The sequence below is a fragment of the Coptis chinensis genome, chromosome 2 (assembly GCF_015680905.1).
Source record: "Coptis chinensis isolate HL-2020 chromosome 2, ASM1568090v1, whole genome shotgun sequence".
NCBI lineage: Eukaryota > Viridiplantae > Streptophyta > Magnoliopsida > Ranunculales > Ranunculaceae > Coptis > Coptis chinensis.
Genome location: NC_141457.1, coordinates 43,110,303 through 43,130,787, shown reverse-complemented (window position 1 = coordinate 43,130,787; position 20,485 = coordinate 43,110,303). Strand labels below are relative to the sequence as shown.

Below are 20,485 nucleotides of genomic sequence, written 5' to 3'. Positions count from 1 at the left end.
AATTAATTAGGATAAAAACAAAATAGTTTAAGTTTTGAAGGTGTAGTCTTTTGGTTTAAGTTTACTTACCAAGAATTGGGGATTCAACCAACTTAGACTGGTTGAATACGCGAGGCAAGTAGTGTAATATCATGCTCGCACATCTCAACCCAACTTAGGGGGTCAAAGTTCCAATCTTTGATGAACACTTTCTAGCTTTCAAAATCAAAATAATATTTCGTTTAATTAATCATTAGTGAATAGTTAATTAGTTAAACGTAGTTACTTTTCGTGTTTACCACTTTCATAGTTTTAACCCCACGAAGACAACTTTATTTTAGGCCCACGAAGGTAACCAATTGTATCATATTGGCTTTGCCACATTTCGACCCGACTTGTGGGTCTTAGGTAGGTTAAACTTGTAACCATAAGGAAACGCTCAAATGGTGGGTTGACACGCAAGACACCAAACACTTCGTTAACCCCACCACGCCGCCTTCACCTCAAAGGTCGAGTACGCACACCTTGGGCAGTACTTTCTAAACCTCCTCGCTATATGGTGTAAGAGGATACTTGTATGTTACTAAGCATGTGCGTGTGATTGTGTGATTTCCGATTCAGTCTTGTCCTTACATTTAACTCTAAGGCTAAACCCAAGCCCTTAAAGAACAAAAGTGGGATTAAGCCCCACTTAGAACGGACGTTGATTGCTCAAATTAATACATAGACTTAACTAAAACTTAAAATCAATCAAGCAGAACCAATCTAGTCACATCCATTAGGACAAACATTTAGCATGAACAAAAAGAGTAGTGAGCTACCAGATTCCAGTGGACCAACCACATTACTCACTCCCCTCCCTCAGATTCACCGTGAGTGAGATTCTTGGTGGCACACCATCTGGTGAAGTAGCAATCTTCTCCTTTGACACGTCTAGTTCCAAAAACCCAGTTTCGCGCCCACTGTTCAATTCAAACAGGGCATAGTTTCTATTTTATAGACATTACAAGCAAACTTTTTAAAAACTTCAAAGCTACAAATGAATTTCGTTGTTTGAACATCCAATACATTTGTGTGCGCATTCAAAATAGTCTTGCAATCCTGCATGAGACTACGCTCAAGCTATACAAAGCTTAGCGTGTTTAAAACTTACCCACGTAGGAGAGCAAGTCTATCTAAACATACTACTATTTCTCATCCCCCACTTACTAAGATGGCGGATGAGGTAGTTCAAGCTGAACAGCCTCTCTCCACTTTCTACACACCACTACAAGATGGGCATCCATCTTGTATACATCACAGCTATCACGAGTGATTTTCACATTCCGCCTAATGTTTTCAATTTTCTCCCCATTTTTCACGGTTTTGAGCATGGGTTGCCCTACGAGCACTTACGCCGGATTTCTGAGGTTTGTAGTATGTTCAATCATCTAGGGGTATCCGTTGATCAGATTAAGCTGATAGTGTTTCTATTCAATATAGCTGGCAAGAGCCACGCATATCTTCTATCTCAGAAGCCCGATTCTTTCCATACATGGGAAACGACATTGTTCTCCTTCATGAAAAAGTACTTTCAACCAAAGAAAACAGAAGTGATAGTAAACAATGTACAATTTTTCAGACAAAGTCCAAGTGAGACATTCTCCAAAGCATAGGATAGATTCTTTAACCTGCTCCATTTATGTCCTCACCATAAACTAGAAAAATTCACTCTTGTCTAATGTTTTTTCAAGGGTCTTCTCCAAGAAAACAAAGTCACACTAGACATTATGAGTAACGAAAACTTTTAAGATAAAGGTGTTACAAAAGCTCTAACCTTTCTTGAGAACCAAGCAGAAAAGAGTACTCATTGGGGCGACACAAACAATTCCAGCCCATCCCAGCCCAGTACCTCCACTTAGAATGGATGTTGATTGCTCAAATTGATACATAGACTTAACTACAACTTAAAATCAATCAAGTAGAGCCAATCTAGTCATGTGATAGGGTTATATACTAAAAGCATTACTTTTGTATTAACTTTAATTCTTTATATTTTGAATGAGAATCATATGGGCAAATGTTATGCATATTATATATGTTCTTAGTTATATGCATGTGTCTAATACTTTATGTTGTAGATGATATGGTGTGAACACACAGAAGATCATATCATCAGTATCTTATAAAGTATAAGTAATCATTCACAACCTAGATGGATTTGGACAAACCATTGGTACGGTTGTAGTATAATTTGGTATTAGTCTATCTTGACTATAGGATTACACTAGTACACTTTGTGTGTATTGAACAGGACCAAGTGAGGTTGTTTATCTTTATACTGACTATATAAGAGAACAAACGCCTCTGTTATTATGGATGTTTATCCTCTTAATCCGGATATAATAACGGGCACTTACGTGCATTGTACATTGCTTTAAATCATCAATGAGTGAGATTCATTTGTGAATCAACAAACTCGATGGATTGGGTAATGATATTGTATGTAAGGTGTGCTATTAATTATAGAAGGAATCCATGACCCGCAGGAAGTTGGGTTGATGATGTCCCATTGAGGAGCTCATAAAGATTGTCATGTAAACCCTGCAAGTGGATTTATTCCGACATGACAATAAGGTTGAGTGGTACTACTCAAGGACATAAGAATTTGATTGATGTAGTTGTCAGTAACTTGACTTAATCAACAGACATTCGATATCTTAAACACGGGGAGATCAACGAGCATATAATATGGAGCCCATAAGTGCTGACACGTAATTTAGGATTAGGGCGGTAGTGCAACAATAGCCTTTAGTGGAATAAGCCATTTGTTGACGGACTTGGGCCATGTGTTCTGGGCGAACATGGGAAGCCCAAGCCCGTCAGGAGGCCTAACCCTAATTTCTCCTCATGGTCCCTGTTGTATCCTATATATAGATCCCTTCTCTCCTGGCCGAAATTAACTATTCACTATTCATTTTTCTGGATTGAAAAGAGAGGCAAGGAAAGATAGATCCAAAATTGGATCTAGTTTTGTGAGAAAGAAGGGGGTTGGTAAATCGTTGCCTACACAACGTCCAATCTATTGAAAGGAATACAATAGAAGATCAAGGTGTTGATTGTTGATTCGGATTCATAGCTATTGGATTCTCAGAGTTATCACAACCGGATTCAAAGGTATGTTTTCTATCCAAAATCGTGAGAACCCATTAATTCCGCTGGACGTGGGTTTTCGCGGTTTGTAGAAATATTCATTCTAAAATAACGGTTCCTACAATTGGTATCGGAGCATGTAGATTTTTTGGTAGATGTAGAACTGTTCTAACTTGGTTTTACAGACATCTAGACCAACTGTTATGGTCAGAATGATTTCTGGAAAGAAATGGATTGATTTTTATTTTTATGAAAAATTGATTGGTTGTACAGTTTTTGATTATTGATGGATGTAATTTAAATCACAGTATGTATCGTGTTATTGTTTTTATCCTTGATGTAATCTATTGTAAAGATCAAAATATCAAAAGGATCAAGATTTGGATTGGTCGAAATCCGGATCTGAATTTTTACGCTGCAGCACGGGTGGAGCGCAGGTCACGCTAAAGCGCCTAGAAGTGAGCACACCACACGCCTTATACATGCATAAGTGGAGCGCGGGTCGCGCCCTCAACGCCAGAAAGAGAGAAACTGGAAGTGAGCGCGTCACGCGCCTTGTACAGGTTGATTTGGAGCTGGTCATGCCGATCGCTGGAGCATGGCTTGGCCCGTGCCTAAGCGAGAGCCACAACTAGAGGTGAAGCTGAAGCGCCGCTTCCTTCAGCGAAAGAGAAATTTTTTTTCTCAATGAGATGAAATCTGTTTGCTGTTCGGGGGTCTATGAAGTGATTTCGTGAGGTTTCCAGTGAAGGAAACAAGCCACGATTTCTAAAAAAAAATAAAAAATCGGGGTGCTGCCCCGAACCCCGTGACGGTCGCCGAATTTTGCGAAGGCAACTAAAAGAGTTCAGCGAACAGGATGGAACAATAAATATGGGCCATAACAGTTGGGAATTTGTTTTCCATTTTATTGTTCATATTTGCTTATTCTATATGCATGTTTCTATTTGTGGATGTTTGTTAAAAACTAAGCCCACATGAATAATAGATAACATGGACATAGACCTGACCAGTAAACAGAAAGATCCTCAGTTCTAAATAACTAAGTGGGAGCGGGAATTTGTTTCGGATAAATCCCACGGTCTCCATTACTGGTTTGTTGGTAATGTAATTATACTTGCGCGTCGGTTTTAGTGCCTTCCTCCATATCAGATGAGTCTAATTACGGATTACCAGAACAAACTTCTAAAGGACAACTATATAAAGTTATTAATGTATGGATTCACTTCTATATCTAAAAGGATTCATTACAAATAATGAATTAAGGTGTTGAGTAATGGTATACACTTAGATGCAAGTAATGGTATCCTCCCCATCAGAGTCACTGCTATTATTTGTAGGACCAAAGAAAGGTCAGCAAATTAGTTTTACTTGTCTAGATGGCACGTGTCCACTCTAACGAGTGGTGTGATGTTAAGTTGATAAGAAGTAGAACTAATAGGAAAAACCTCTCTACACGAATGTAGATAGGGTAAACATCCACACTATCGTGGCTTGCTAGATCTCGGTGTGTAGGGTGCTGATGGGTTAATTAATTAATTTTTTAAGTTAACTCTAAAAGTATTTCCATGAATGTAGAATGGTAAACGTCCACACTATCGTGGCTTAATACTTCTCGGTGTGGAAGGTGCAAGTGATGGGTTGATTAATTAATTAATTTTTGTTATTAACTCAAGAAGTTTTTTGCCCTACATAATAGTTATTTTATGTGATTCTCAGGTTTTCAAAATGGTTACTTTCAACCCACTAGCAACTATTCTTAAAGAAAACAAACTTCTTGGCCCTAATTACATAGACTGGAAACGCAACTTGGATATTGTGTTGACTGTTGAAGAGTACAAATATGTACTCCATGAGGAATGCCCACCTAAGCCTGACAATATTGCTGGAGAAGAGGAGAAAGGAACATATAAGAAGTGGATCAAGGCAGATGAGATGTCGCGGTGTTACATTTTGGCATCTATGTCAGGTGTGCTGCAACATCAGCATCAGGCCATGACCACGACTTATGATATGATGGCCAATCTCACAGAACTCTTCGGACACCAGAATAGGGCTGTTAGGCAAATTGCCATGAAAAACTTGATGACCACAACTATGACTGAAGGGACTCTTGTAAGGGATCATATACTCAGGATGATGCCTTATCTGAATGAGTTAGAGATCCTTGGAGCTGATATCGATGCGGAAACATAGGTCGATATCATTCTCATGATGTTGCCTGAAAGGTTTGAACCGTTTCGCCTTAACTACAACATGAACAAAAGGTTGTATTCTTTGGCGGAGCTTATGACATAACTTCAGTCAGCTGAGAGTCTCTTTAAGCATAGTTATGTTCAGGTTTACGCTACTAAGAAGGTATCTACTTCTACGCCTAATGGCGGTAAGAAGAAGAATAATGTTCAGAAGCATAGGAACATGGCAAAGAAGGGCATGGGACCTCAAGGAGCTGTACAAAAGCCTAAGGGCAAGTGCTACAAATGCAAGCAGTCAGGACACTGGAATCCAGATTGTCCTCTTCTCAACAAAGAGAATAATGGAGGTATGTCTCATGTACTAGTCGTTTAACAAGTTTAGCGGTGTTATCTACCAATACCTGGTGTGTAGATACTGAAGCCACTAACCATGTATGCATTTCATTGCAGAGGTTCCAGAAAACTAGAAAACTTGGTGCTGGAGAGATTGCCTTATCTTTGGGGATGCTACCAGAGTAGTAGCTGTTGCAGTGGGAGATGTTTGTTTATCTTTTGGTAGAAATAAGACTATGGTGTTAAAGAATTATCTTTATGTGCCTAATTTTAGAAAGAACTTGATTTCAGTCTCTATGTTAATTAAGGATGGATATTCTGTTTCTTTTAAATGACAAGATCGTCATTAAGAAAAATAAACCTTTTATCTGTTCTGGTGCATTAGAAGGCAATTTATACATCATTAATCTTATTCCACCCACAATGCATTAAATTTTACCCCAAGTAGTATTATTCTAGAAGTATTGAGAGGAGAGACATTAAACTACTTCAGTACCAATTGTACAAGAATAGGAACCATGACGTGTCACCAATGACGTACAAGAACAAGAGGTGCTTCGTCGTAGTGGGAGGGTTGTTAGACAACCTGACAGGTGGATTGGTTTGGGAATGCCTACAGACATAACCACTGATAACCAAGATCCTGATCCCTGGACCTACAATGAAGCACTCCAAGATAGAGATGTAATATCTTGGCAAAAGGCAATAAATACTGAGATGGAATCTATGGATTCTAATCAGATCTGGGAGCTTGTAGAGCCGCCCAATGGTGTAAAACCCATTGGATGCAAGTGGGTCTATAAAATGGATGTCAAGACAGCTTTTCTTAAAGGAATTCTTGAGGAAACCATCTATATGGAACAACCAGAAGGATTCATTGAAAAAGGTCAAAAGCATCTTGTTTTGTACAAGAAATTTGATGGAAACGTAGTGGTAATTCTTGTGTTTTATGTGGATGACATCTTACTCATTGGAAATAATATGAAAGTGTTGTCAGACATAAGGGTATGGTTATCAAAACATTTGATATGAAGGACATGAGAGAAACGGGTCACATCCTTGGGATCAAAATAATAAGAGATCGCAAGAAAAAGATGTAGTGCTTATCTCAGGCTACCTATATTGACATTGTGTTAACTCGTTTTAGCATGCAGAACTCCAAGAAAGGTTTCTTGCCTTTCAGGCATGGAGTTCCTTTATCAAAGGATATGTGTCCCAAGACACCAAAAGAGATAGAGGACATGAAAGCGGTTCCTTATGCTTCAGCTGTAGGAAGCTTAATGTCGCCATACTATGCACGAGGCTAAACATCTGCTTTACCGTTGGCATGGTTAGCAGATATCAGAAGAACCCCAGACAAGGGCACTGGACTGCGGTAAAACATATATTGAAGTACCTGAAAAGGACTAAGGATTATATGTTAGTATACCATGCAGATAGTTTGGTTCCCTTAGGGTATACAGTCCACACTATCGTGAACTCCAAAAGTATTTCCACGAATGTAGAATGGTAAACGTCCACACTATCGTGGCTTACTACTTCTCAGTGTGGAGGGTGCTAAAGGGTCAGATAGGGACAAGAGTAAGTCTACCTCAGGTTGTGTGTTTACCTTGTAAGGTGGAGCCATAGTATGGAGGAGTGTCAAGCAGACATGCTTGTCTGACTCCACCATGGAAGTTGAATATGTGGCAAAGCAACTGAGGCAGCCAAAAGAATCAGTTTTGGGTCCGAAACTTCTTGTAAGCAAGTAAACACATTGAGCGCAAGTACCACCTAGAAAAGAGGAGATGTTTATGTTACCAAGATAGCATCAAAAGATAACCTAGCTGATCCTTTGACAAGCATGTTGAGGGGATGGGAATCAGATGCTTGGCAGCATAGCTTTAAGTATAATTGGGAGATTTGTTAGTAGTATACTAAAAAGCAATGCTTTGAGTATAAGTGGGAGATTGATAGGGTTATATACTAAAATCATTACTTTTGTATTAACTCTAATTCTTTATATTTTGAATGAGAATCATATGGGCAAATGTTATGCATATTATATATGTTATTAGTTATATGCATGTGTCTAATACTTTATGTTGTAGATGATATGGTGTGAACACACAAAAGATTATATCATCAGTACATTATAAAGTATAAGTAATCGTTCACAACCTAGATGGATTTGGACAAACCATTGGTTCGGTTGTAGTATAATCTGATACTAATATATCTTGACTATGGGATTACACTAGTACACTTTGTGTGTATTGAATAGGACCAAGTGAGGTTGTTTCTCTTTATACTTACTATATAAGATAACAAACGCCTCTGTTATTATGGATGTTTGTCCTCTTAATCCGGATATAATAACGGGCACTTAAATGCATTGTACATTGCTTTAAATCATCAATGAATGAGATTCATTTGTGAATCAACAAACTCGATGGATTGGGTAATGATATTATATGTAAGGTGTGATGTTAATTATAGAAGGAATCCATGACCTGCAGGAAGTCGGGTTGATGATGTCCCCTTGAAGACCTTATAAAGATTGTCATGTAAACCTTGTAGGTGGATTTATTCCGACATGACAATAAGGTTAAGTGGTACTACTCAAGGACATAAGAAGTTGACTGATGTAGTTGTCAGTAACTTGACTTAATCAACGGACATTCGATCTCTTAAACACGGGGAGATCAACGAGCATATAATATGGAGCCCATAAACGCTGACACGTAATTTGGGATTAGGGCGGTAGTGCAACAATGGCCTTTAGTGGAATAAGTCATTTGTTGATGGACTTGGGCCGTGTGCTCTGGGTGAACATGGGAAGCCCAAGCCCGTTAGGAGGCCCAACCCTAATTTCTCCTCATGGTCCCTGTTGTAGCCTATAAATAGATCCCTTCTCTCCTGGCCGAAATCAACTATTCACTATTCATTTTTCTAGATTGAAAAGAGAGGCAAGAAAAGATAGATCCAAAATTGGATCTAGCTTTCTGAGAAAGAAGGGGGTTGGTAGATCGTTGCCCACACAACGTTTAATCTATTGAAAGGAATACAATAGAAGATCAAGGGGTTGATTGTTGATTCGGATTCATAGCTATTGGATTCTCAGAGTTATCACAACCGGATTCAAAGGTATGTTTTCTATCCAAAATCATGAGAACCCATTAATTCCACTGCGCGTAGGTTTTCGCAGTTTGTAAAAATATTCATTCTGAAATAACGGTTCCTATATCACGTCCATCAGGACAAACATTTAGCACAAACAAAGAGAGTAGTGAACTACTAGATTCCAATGGACCAACCACCTTACTGACTCCCCTCCCTCAGATTCACCATGAGTGAGATTCTTGGTGGCACACCATCTGATGAAGTAGCAATCTTCTCTCTTGACGCATGTAGTTCCCAAACCCAGTTTCACGCCCATTGTTAAAACAGGGCATAGTCTATAATCTATAGACATTGCATGCAAACTTTTCAAAAACTTCAAGGCTACAAACGAATTTTGATGTTTGAGCATCCTATACTTTTGTGTGCGCATTCTAAATAGTCTCGCAATCGTGCATGAGACTACGCTCAGGCAATCGAAAGCTGAGCGTGTTTAAAACTTATCCACGTAAGAGAGCACGTCGATCTAGACATACTCCTATTTCTCACCTCTCAACTGCTAAGATGGCAGACGAGGTAGTTCAAGCTGAAGAGCCTATTTCCACCTTCTACACACCACTACAAGATCGCCCTCCATCTTGTATACATCTCATAGCTATCACGGGCGATTTTCGTATACCGCCTAACATTTTCAACCTCCTCCCCATTTTTCACGGTTTTGAGCATGAGTTGCCCTACGAGCACTTGCGCTGGATTTCTGAGGTCTGTAGTACGTTCAATCATCCAGGTATATCTGTTGATCAGATTAAGCTGAAAGTGTTTCCATTCACTATAGCTGGCAAGAGCCACGCATGGCTTCTATCTCAGAAGCCCGATTCTTTCGATACATGGGAAAATGTAGTATTCTCCTTCATGAAAACCGAAAAGATTGTAAACAAGATACAATTCTTCAGACAGAGTCTGAGTGAGACATTCTCCGAAACATGAGATAGATTCTCTGACCTACTCCATTCATGTCCTCACCATAAACTAGAAAACTCTACTCTTGTCCAATGTTTATTCAAATGTCTTCTTTAAGAACACAAAGTAACACTAGACATCATGAGTAACGGAAACTTTTTGGATAAAGGTGCTATAGAAGCTCTAACATTTCTTTAGAACCAAGCAGAAAAAAGTACTCATTAGGGAGACACAAACAATTTCAGAACATCCTAGCCCAGTACCTCTAAAGCCAATTATCTTTGAGGTAAAATCTAATCCATAAATTAAAACACTAATCGAAAACCTCACAAGAAAGATAGATGCCCTCGCAACCAAACAAAAAGACCATACTCCCCAACCAGTCATGAACATAGATATCGCACCATGCACTTTTTGTTTCGATTTAAATCACGTATCTACCCATTGTCCCTTGCTCAACAACATCACATCACTTCAACCAGAAGAAGTTTGTGTGTTCAATGTACCAAATGCACTATGGAAGCAACACCCAAATTTTCAATGGAATACTCATCTACAAACTCAACCACCTCTAATGTTCACAAATCATGTCAAACCACAAAATACATTCAATCAGTTCAAACAAAGATAAGGTACCTACAACAATCATAATAGAGCGATGGTTCCATCCAATTTTAACTAGAACTACCAAAATCAACCAATCAACATGGTGTTCATACAACAATCTCTAAACCTACTAACTCGAGAAAAAGCCTAGAAAGGTGTGTTTCCAGGACAAGCAGTTCCCAATCCTAAACAAGCAAACATAGCCTTTGAAGCTATAAGTAATCCCAAGTAAAACACTATCATGAGTTACGATCTACAGATGTAGAAGAAACCCTTCTCCGCGATCCTATCTATGAGGATTAAATCCTCTTTTCCATGATGTATTTCCAATCCATTCATTCTCTTATATTTACTTCAATAGAATACATCAACCAAGGTAACCAGACCACTCCACTTAGAGTGTGTGGTTATAAGTGTCAGAGCCTTGAGTCCACATATATGATATACCTTGCATATTCCTTGTTAGCACTTTTACTCGTAGTTTGAGTAGTGTACCCCTATGGAGCAAGTATACATTTTTTATTTCTTTATTTTACATTCTTTTTAAAATAGTTTTCTTTTCCTGTAATTTACTTTACATTTCCTGCTTTCTGTTATTTCCCAGTTTTCTATCTTACATAAGTTCTTTCATTCAATCTTCACTTTTGACGCTTGAGTAGTCTTCCTCTATAAACAAGAGATGTGAAAGAAAGCAGAGGTGAAATGGTGATTGAGTGGAGGTGTCTTACAGTTGCCTTTCATGGTTGTTTAGCATGTTTCGCCTTATATAGGCACGCCAAACCATGAAATGGTTGGCAATTGGAGCCTTTTTAATTCAATTTTTTTTTCTTTCTGTGGGGGATTTCTAGTTGTTTCGAGTTTCATCTTATAATGTAGTTGGAATGGCTTTAAATAAGGCTAACTAGAGAGTAGGAGAGGAGAGAATAGATTATCTAGAAATAGAGCTAGTCCTCTTCACTAGATTTGCCTACTTGCAAAACAAGAGGTGGAAGATTTAGGCAGGCAAAACCATGGGATGATTCACAATTTGAGTCACCTAAATTTTAAAAAAATATTATTTCTATTTGATGGATCACTCTCCTCATAGTGATTTTTTTTACTAGTTTTCTTTTTCTTTTTATGTTGTTGTTCTAAGTAATTTAGGAACATAAAAGCCAAAAAAATCCTTCTCTCAACCTTTCATAAATGTTGTTTTCTCTGTTCTATTCATGCAAGATTCTCGATACATCAATAGGTATGTGATTTTCCAAAAACAAAATGGGCTATGGATTCTACACAGACCAACCCCTAGAACAACGCAATCTAGGGGAGGTTTGAAATCAGTTTTGCTTATTAAGAGTCGCCTATATCACCGCACTAACGGGTTAGGACATTTTATGTCTTGCGCAGTAAATCCCCCAACTCGTATAACTGAAGCTCTGTCTGTCTGGATTGGGTTCACATGAGCCGACACGAAAGTTGCCTGAGATTATATTTTATGGTTTGTTTTTCAAAAATTAGTGTTTAGAAACACAACTTTTGAGTACAAGTATCTTAAAATCATCTCTCTATAGTTTTCAAAACTAGATGATATAAAAATGAAAATTATACATCCCAGAGTAACCAAAATGATACCATATTCACGTATGATCAGAGATATCTTTTGCTTGAAAAAAAAAATGATGCGTCTCCAAACAAGAATTAAACAAATAGAGTAACCCAAAGTGATACTATTCTCTGTTTAATTCTATATTTTGCCATCACCTCTCTATTTTGTCTCGAGAATCTAACGTTAAAAGACTCAAAATTGTACAAAATTTTCAACTGCCAAAAATTACAAAAATTCAAAAATTTCTTTCTCCCCCCTTTTCTAAAAACCTTTCAAAATGTCTAAAAACAATTCTTCTCCACCGAGCAATGCTCAATAGAGACGTGTACCCTCTGATTCTAAAGTTTGTGCATCTCTTCCGATTGATATTCTACTTGATATATGGAAGAGAATTCACACCATCACACTTGGTGTAGGAAAAAGATCCTACGCGCGCAGACGGTGTGCAGTCAAGGAGAACTGGTGTTTGAGATGTCAAACACAAGACTGCCCTAGACTTCAGCCGATAAGCGAGGGTTCAGTATTTACAGTCTACATGTGCCTTACACCAGTTTCACAAAGCCCAGTGTCTTACATCTGGTTGGGATTGACTCGAGTCTTGGGAATCTGACTAAAAACGACCCACATTTTTACAGTTTTTCAAAATTTAATCCAAAAAAATTAATTAATCTTTAATTTCACGTTTGTATATTCTTTCCACCATCCATTCCCTTTGCTCTCGTAACATTCTTTTTTATTCATTCCGCTATTCATACACATTTGCTTTCAAGTTTGCACACTCTATTCTTTTTTAAAGCTCACTCGTGCATACTTATGTCATCTACACACTTCAAGGCATTCATCTATCATCTTGTATGTCATACACCCTTGGATCAAAGCATGTGATATACCGTTGGATAGGATTTTTTGTGCTGATCGTTTAGACAGATCGTTTGTCCAAATCGGACAAGTAACGAAGCGGGGATTTGCATTTTACGTGTTACAAGAAGGAATAGGACCTTTTTGGTATTTCCGAATTTCATATGGGCTTGGGCCAAAATTTCAAAACCATAAAAACCTAACAATCGATGGTCGTACGTGGGTTTAAAATCCAACCCTGCGACCGCTTGACTCACCTTTCTCTTTCACAAAAACCCTAATTCAAAAAAAAAATCGAAACGACACATGCCTACGCCTTATCAACCCGCGCCACACCTCCTTCTTCACCAAATTTAAAACCCTTCCTATATAATCTAGCAAACCTTCACCCCACCTTATATCCACTTTCAATTTAACAAAACATCCACCCATGGCTGCCAATCGAAAGATTGTACCCGAAATGGATTTTTCAAATCTATTTGATTCAGGGGTTTTTGATGTTTTCTTCAAAGGTCAGATCCTTAGAAGAGGTTGGAGGTCGCTTTTGCTAGAACCCACTGCTCACTACTCCCCTTCTCTTGTTCAAGCTTTCTATCGCGGCTTAGCTCGCGATAACGAGGGTTTAGTTACCATTTCATTTGGGGGAGGTTCACATGAGTTGACTAGACAGTTAATTAGCTCGGTTTTGGGTATCCAGGTGCGACATGAGGTCCCTGATGCATGCGACTGTGTTAGAGGGCGAGTACGTCACTGGTTCTACCTGCGTGAGGCAGACTTCCTTGAGGAAAAACCAGCTGGAAGTGGCAACTTGGATTGTGCACAACCTAGTGAGGATGACAAAACCTTCGGATACAGGTAAGTTGATCCTTCACATTCTTTGGATCTTACAGACTCGGAATAACAGGTTTTGTATTTGTTCAGACTAGACGGAGTACTACCCCATTTTCCTACCCTTGTAACTAACTCATGCTTAGTTAGGGAGCAACAATTCCGAGTGACTTTGTGGCAGTGAAGTCTGCCACATTCACTTCTGTCTACCTTCACTACATTCAACACGACTGGTTCCCAGAGGCTGTAGACGAGATCGAGCACAGTCTCGACAATGACGCCGCTCCTCCTCTACCTCTAGTAGACTACTTTGCTCCAGGAGCTCTGTCTCAGTTCACACGACCCATGGATGCTTTGAGATTCATGTATGAGGGTCAGCATCAACTACATCAGCAGTTGAGTATAATTCAACAAAAGCAGTGTGACTTTCAAGCCAGCACTCTCAAAACTCTTTAGGAGTTGAGAGATGAGATAGTTTCGGATCCTAGTCCTCATACTCGAAGAGCTCGATGCGAGCAGAGAGAGAGTAGTTCGAGTTCATCTCAACGTAGTTAGTTACCCCGTGCGGATTCTGACTAGGCAGCTCCCTAGTGTCCGCATAGATAGATGTAGTTTGTTTTCGTATTAGTACATGTCTTTACTTTCTGCACTTGTAGTTGTATATATGTTGATATTAGTATTATCTATTATGTATGCATGTGTTTTGTGGAAATTGTATAAGGATTTGTGGTATATGAGCAGAAGGAAATACAAATACATCATGGCCAAATTTTCTTATTTATGCACTATGAATGTTTTTATAAATAAATTCAAAAAACCTAAAAATTTCATGTTAGAATAATTACGTTTTTACCTTTTAGTTAACCCATGTACATCTTGTTCTATATCTATCAACCCACACTCCAAACTTGTTTTGGGGAGGTATATTCTCATCGCGAAGAACAGAGTACAAGTTACTGCCATTTTTGCTCATGTTCCTATAGTTATCTCTTTCCTGTTTCATACTTTGACGACAAAGCATATTTTTGTTTGGGGGTAGTATAATAACATTATGCAAAAACTATGCATTTATTATATAGCAATTCTTATATTATATATATTAAGTATATTTCTATATTTCTTTCTTTCAGTAAAAATATTTCAAAAAGACCAAAAATATTTTTCTGTTTAGTACTAAAAGTCTTGTTTTCCTTTTTCTATGATGAACAAATGGTTTAGAAGTCTCATTGTAGCAATAGAGTAAAGATTCGTTCTTCGAACTCAAACTAATATACATACAATAGTTTCTGCATCTTTTCATGAATAGCATGCATCAGCATCATTGATTGTATATAGTAGTAAGTTTCCAAAGCCAAGGTTAGAACAATTAAGTTTCATATCTTGTGAGAATCTAGCCAAAAGCTTCATCTGAATGATTATTGAATGATGACACAAAGAATGTCCAGATAGAAAGACCACACGTCCACTTGCTTGATCACCACGCTATATCCTAGGAGAGAATTTAGGCCATTTTTGGCTTGATATAACCAAATAAACGTTAAAAACCCAAAAAGATAGTTTTTCCTCTAATTACCCCCCTTGAGCCATCACCAATTTCTAAAAACCTTTTTATTCTTCTCCATCAATCCCTGAAACGTTACTACACACAATAAAAAAACATACCCAGCTGACGAGTTGAGAATTAGATGAACAATAAAAAAAGAAGAGAAGGTCTTGTACAAAAACAGAATAGTTAGTTGCTTTGAAAAGAAAAGAAAAGATTCAAAAATCGAAATCTCCCAAAAGTTCAAAATCAAAAGGAGTTGATTTCAAAATAAACAAAAGCAAAATTAGAACTCCCAAAAATCAACATCATATGGAGTCACAAAGCCAAAGTACTAAAGAATGAATCACAAATTTGGAAGCAAAAGAACAAAACGAGGTTTTTCTCTAGTTACAAATATCCTGAAGACCCAATTTCTCAACTTATGAGAGTTTGTTTTCCCTTCCCTTTATTTCTAAACCACTACCTTATCCCCGTAATTCATAATAAAAGACATCTAGCTCAATTAGGAATAAGATGGTGTGATAGTAAGTGGATATTATGATCAATCGACTCCGGTTTCTTTGGTCGTCATTCATGTATGTGAGGAATATAAGTGCCCTCTGCACTTGAGAGAACGAAACTTGAGTGAATCTATTAGAGAGTTGTGATTGTAATACACTCTTGTGAGAACCCACCTTAAGGACACTCTCCAAAAGTTTTGAAAACGACTCTGCTTTTGCATTTCACCGCTTATGTTTTGCATGTTTATCTTTAGATGATTAAATTATTGTGTATGTATTATTCTGAGTTCAAAGGAGTTTTTCCTTATTCCCCCACTAATAAGATGTATAGACTTCTGAGAATAAACAAGCAAACAAGACCCTTTATACTAGATAGAGGAAGTTTGTGAGTACCTTCTATAGAAAACTCTCACGAGGATTAAGCTCATCCACTAGGGAATTCCTAGTGGTTTAAGGCCTTGTTGCATATGGTCAATGCAATCGCACTCCACGAAATGAGACTAGTATATATAATAAATCACACATTTGTGATCTTAGTTTTTCTCTCATCTTTGCTTGAGGACAAGCAAAATGCTATTTGGGGGTAGTTGATCAGTCCCTAAATGTGTGTTTAACTACCTTTACAATGCTTCAAATATGCCCTTCTTATGTTTAATGAACAGACAACTCATAGCTTTTGCTACCTTTTGTAGGATACAGGTCATTAAGGACTTATACTCCTAATACATGCATTTTAATGCAAAAGGGAGTGCTATCGACGCTGCTTAGGAAGATTCCAACTTATGAAAAAAAGTGCCAAAAAGTCAAGGTCAACGATCAACAGTTAAGGACTTAAAACCAAAAGACAGAAGATCATGTCCTTAACCTAAAAGACCAAAGATTATGTCCTCAACTCAAAAGTGGGCATCCTTAGCAAACTTGTTCAAGAAGATACCTAAAGCATAAAGCAACCCTAATGAAGTGTCTTATTTCTAAAGGATGAGGGCAAAGTTGTAAAATGTAAAAGGTGTAGTATATAAGCCAAAATGAGAGAAGAGAGAACTTACCCTAGAATTAATCTTTGGTCATTAGGAGTAGTTTAATATGTTTTAATTAATAGTTTAATTGTTATTTATCTTGTTTTCCATTTTCATGTTCTTCAAGCTTTAGTTAATGAATCAAGTTCTTATTTGTCTTCAATAAAAAGTTTTTAGTCTTGTTTCCACTACTCTTATCTCATTACATCTTTCTAATCTTGCATTCACAACCCTAAACACAAGTTCACTCATTTGACAAGTTCAAATGAGTGTTACTTGGTGACTAAGCAATACAAACTTTTTTCCATACTTGTTTTCATATTAACAATCTTAGAAGTCTAGTTTTCAAGTTTCCCATTAAACAACTAAGTTTTTACTTTGATAACACCAAAAGCAACCCATAGTTTGATTAGAAAAGCTTAGAGAGTGAGAGTTTCCATCATCAAAACCATCCTTCTTTGCATAGATTTAAGATGAACAACAAGACCCAAACCACCACTATCTACAAACCTTCATCAGCAATTAAGCTTCCAGTTTTTGTTGTTTTGCTTCTCTTGCTTTGGTGAATCCAACTATCCACCTATATTTGATAACAAACTAATCAATAAACGAGAAATTACAAATAAAAGTGTAAAAGAATGAAAAATGAAAGAAAATGAAGAGATAAGAATGGTGAGTCTTCCCTTTCCAATATCTATATCATTTTAACATTAGGTAGAACAAATCCATCAGCGGCGGCTCCATTTGACAAAATAATCTAATGTGTTTGAGGTTCACCAATGAATAAGTCTCCTAACTTTGGTGTGTAAGAATGATTTTATGATTAAAAAGGGGGTGGGTTTTCTTTTGGACTTGGTTTCCTAACTACTAGACAAGAAGAGAAAAATAGAATATTACTTGGAGAGATCACTATGAGAGTGGTCCACCAAGTAGAAAGGAAATATTTATGAATAAAGATGACTCAAGTAACTCACCATCCCATTTTTTACTATCCCTAGATCTTCCACCTTTTGTGATACAAGTAGGAAAATATAGTGTGTGAAAAGAACTAGCCTTATCTCTAGACCTTCTAGCTCTCTTCTCCTACTCTCTAGTTAGCTCTATCTCTAGCCATTCTAACAAGAGAAGAAGATGAAGCTCAATACTAACCACAAGTCACCTTTACTCAATCACCTTTTCACCTCCACTTGATTTCACATCTCTTCCTCATAGAGGAAAGACTACTCAAGCTTCATTAGTGAAGATTAAATGAAGAACTTGTGTAAAACAACAACAAGGAAAAGAAATAAGAACAAGAACTTTTATTAAAGAATTGAAAACAAAAGCTTGAAAGGAAATAACAATGGTGGAAAATAAAAATGAAAAATGAAAAGTTCTATCTAACCTACTCCTACTCCTAGATTCTTCTTTCTCTCTCCATCTTTTTTCTTTTTGTGGAAAACTTTACATGATTACCATCCACTACCCTTGTAACAACTCATCTTTGTCTTCTTTTGCTTTCTTCTTAGCCAAGTTTAGATAAGAGCAAGAGATTTGGGTTTTTCAAGCCAAGCCCAATTCAATAACTTGAATCTTTGAAATGAGTTAAGGCCAAGTCATGTAGTCTTTTAGAATAAGTCCTTTGGTCTTAAGATTTAGACTTGAGTCCTTGAGTCTTAAGATTTAGGCTTGAATCTTGAATGTTGACTTTGACTTTGACCATTGACTTTTTGGCTTCTTTTTCAATAAGCTTGTGCTCCCATAAGATATGCTAAAGAAGCTCATTTTGGCGTTAGAATTCATCTTTTGAGATATTTCGTCCAAAATAGGCTTATAACCTTAAAAAACGATAAAAACATGAGTTTTTCACATTATTGATCATATAATTTGACTAAATTGAAACATTGTAAGGAGATAGAAACATATATTTGAGTGTTTATCAATAGCCACTCCCATTATAGCCACTCCCAAAACATAGAAAGTCATATCTCATCTTACCAGTTGAATTAAAGGTTGATATTTTGTAGATATGATCTCCCCACCATGAATATGCCCACCAAATTTTGGTTCATTCAAATATGTCTAACCTAATCAAATGTTATTATGAAATCAAAAAATTATGGACCGTTAGATAAACGTTCAAAATTGAACACTATTTTTCACATGGTTAGACATATCCAAATATGATGAAATTTTATAGGCATGCTATCCATTGCGAGAAGATAATATATATCCACAAAACATTGGTCTTAATTCAATTTGTAAGTCGATGGAGTGGCTCGAAAGTGGCTCTAATGGGAGTGGCTCTATCCATCCCCATATATATATCAAGAAATTGGGCCAAAGGCCTATATTTCAGTTTTTATCACTAATAAAACCAGACGGATTTACAAATCATTGATTAGGACAAGTTACATAGGTTAATCACTAATAAAACCGGTTTTTTGTTTTTAATCATTCAAAAGGACAATTTCATATTGACTTGACTTTTTATTTTCTTTTTGTTCCAACTATACCCTTCTTTGCTTTCTTTTTGAATTAGAAACATAAGAAACCATTGAGAGAAGCGAAGGTGAAAAGGAAACACAATATCAATTGGTTTGGATTGAAGATTGAAGTTGAATCTAGAGATTCTTCAAAGCATTTCATTCGATTTAAAGCTTTTTCTAAATTTTATTCTTCAAACTCATAATCTACGCTTCATTTTCTTCGATTTGATTTTTGTTTGATTAAGTTTTTTTGTTTGTTGAATTGGAAGGTTTGTTTACTGTTCTTTTGTTAACTATCTTAATAATTTAGCTTAGATTCCTTAAAACAATGAGTTTTTCTTTTAATACATGCATTCGAAGTTCAATATGTTTGAGATCGAGAATCGTGTAGGTATGCACTGACGACTGTGCATACCTTGTTGAATACGATTAGAAGCTTATTTTAGTTTTTTTTTTTGTTTGGTCTAAACATATGTCGCTCATTTGTAGTTACTTTAATATATTTAAATTTCTTCATGGATTTAAGTTTTTGAGTATGCGCAAATAACTGTGCATACCACATATTTTATTCTAAGGTTTTGTTGTGTGAATCTGCTGCTTTTTATTGTTTGAGTTGAGTTGTATTTTTTATTTTGAATCTATTTCTAATGATTGTAGGTTAACTAATTTTGAATATAAAGGTGATTTTGCAGTGTTATGGACTTAAACATGGTGGGTGTTTTTTGTTACAAAGGTGATTCGTTGCCCATTCATAACTTGTTTATTTGGATGATATGAATCGTGAAATGAATGATAAGTGGTCTGATTTGGTTTTGAATTCTTTTAATAATTTGTCCTTTTTGCTTGATGGCAAGGATAACATGATTAAGATCGACTGATGCAATGATACATTCTTTGGCATGTTATTTTTTTTGTGAAGAAGGAGTTAACTGTGGATGTTGAAGTTTCTTGTAGTGTGTCTACTCTTGGTTGTAGTAACTATATAGCTATGCTCCAGGTGAATCTAGTAGCTCAAACTCATTGGTGATTGGTGGTTGTGAGAATGGAGAGCATAAACAAGTGCTTGGGTGTTAGCTTTGGGTGAATCTAGTAACTCAAAGGATTGAGGGGAGAAAATAGTGAGGCAGTTTGAAGTTCTTAATTATGTTTTTCATCATTTCTATGTTAGAAAACACATTATTTGTCATAACTCTTCATCCAATATTATGTCAGAATTGAATGAAAATTTCTTTTTGTTTGTAGCTTTTATTTCTTTTGATGTATCTCAAGTCAGTGCACATTCTAATATATATGTGTCAGGGTATGCACAGTTATCCATACATACTTGAAAGGCATACCTGAAGGGTATGCACAAATGTTAGTGCATACTCTGTATAT

General features: G+C 36.9%; 1 protein-coding gene across 1 annotated transcript; it reads left to right on the top strand.

The window, feature by feature from the left end:
* Nucleotides 1–1,192: 1,192 nt before the first annotated feature.
* On the top strand, nt 1,193–5,307 carry LOC147516128 (uncharacterized). The gene is made up of 2 exons (XM_086593172.1): nt 1,193–1,268; nt 4,907–5,307. Exons 1-2 carry the CDS (start codon nt 1,193–1,195, stop codon nt 5,305–5,307), a joined length of 477 nt encoding a protein of 158 aa, XP_086449298.1.
* The last annotated feature ends 15,178 nt before the right edge of the window (nt 5,308–20,485 follow it).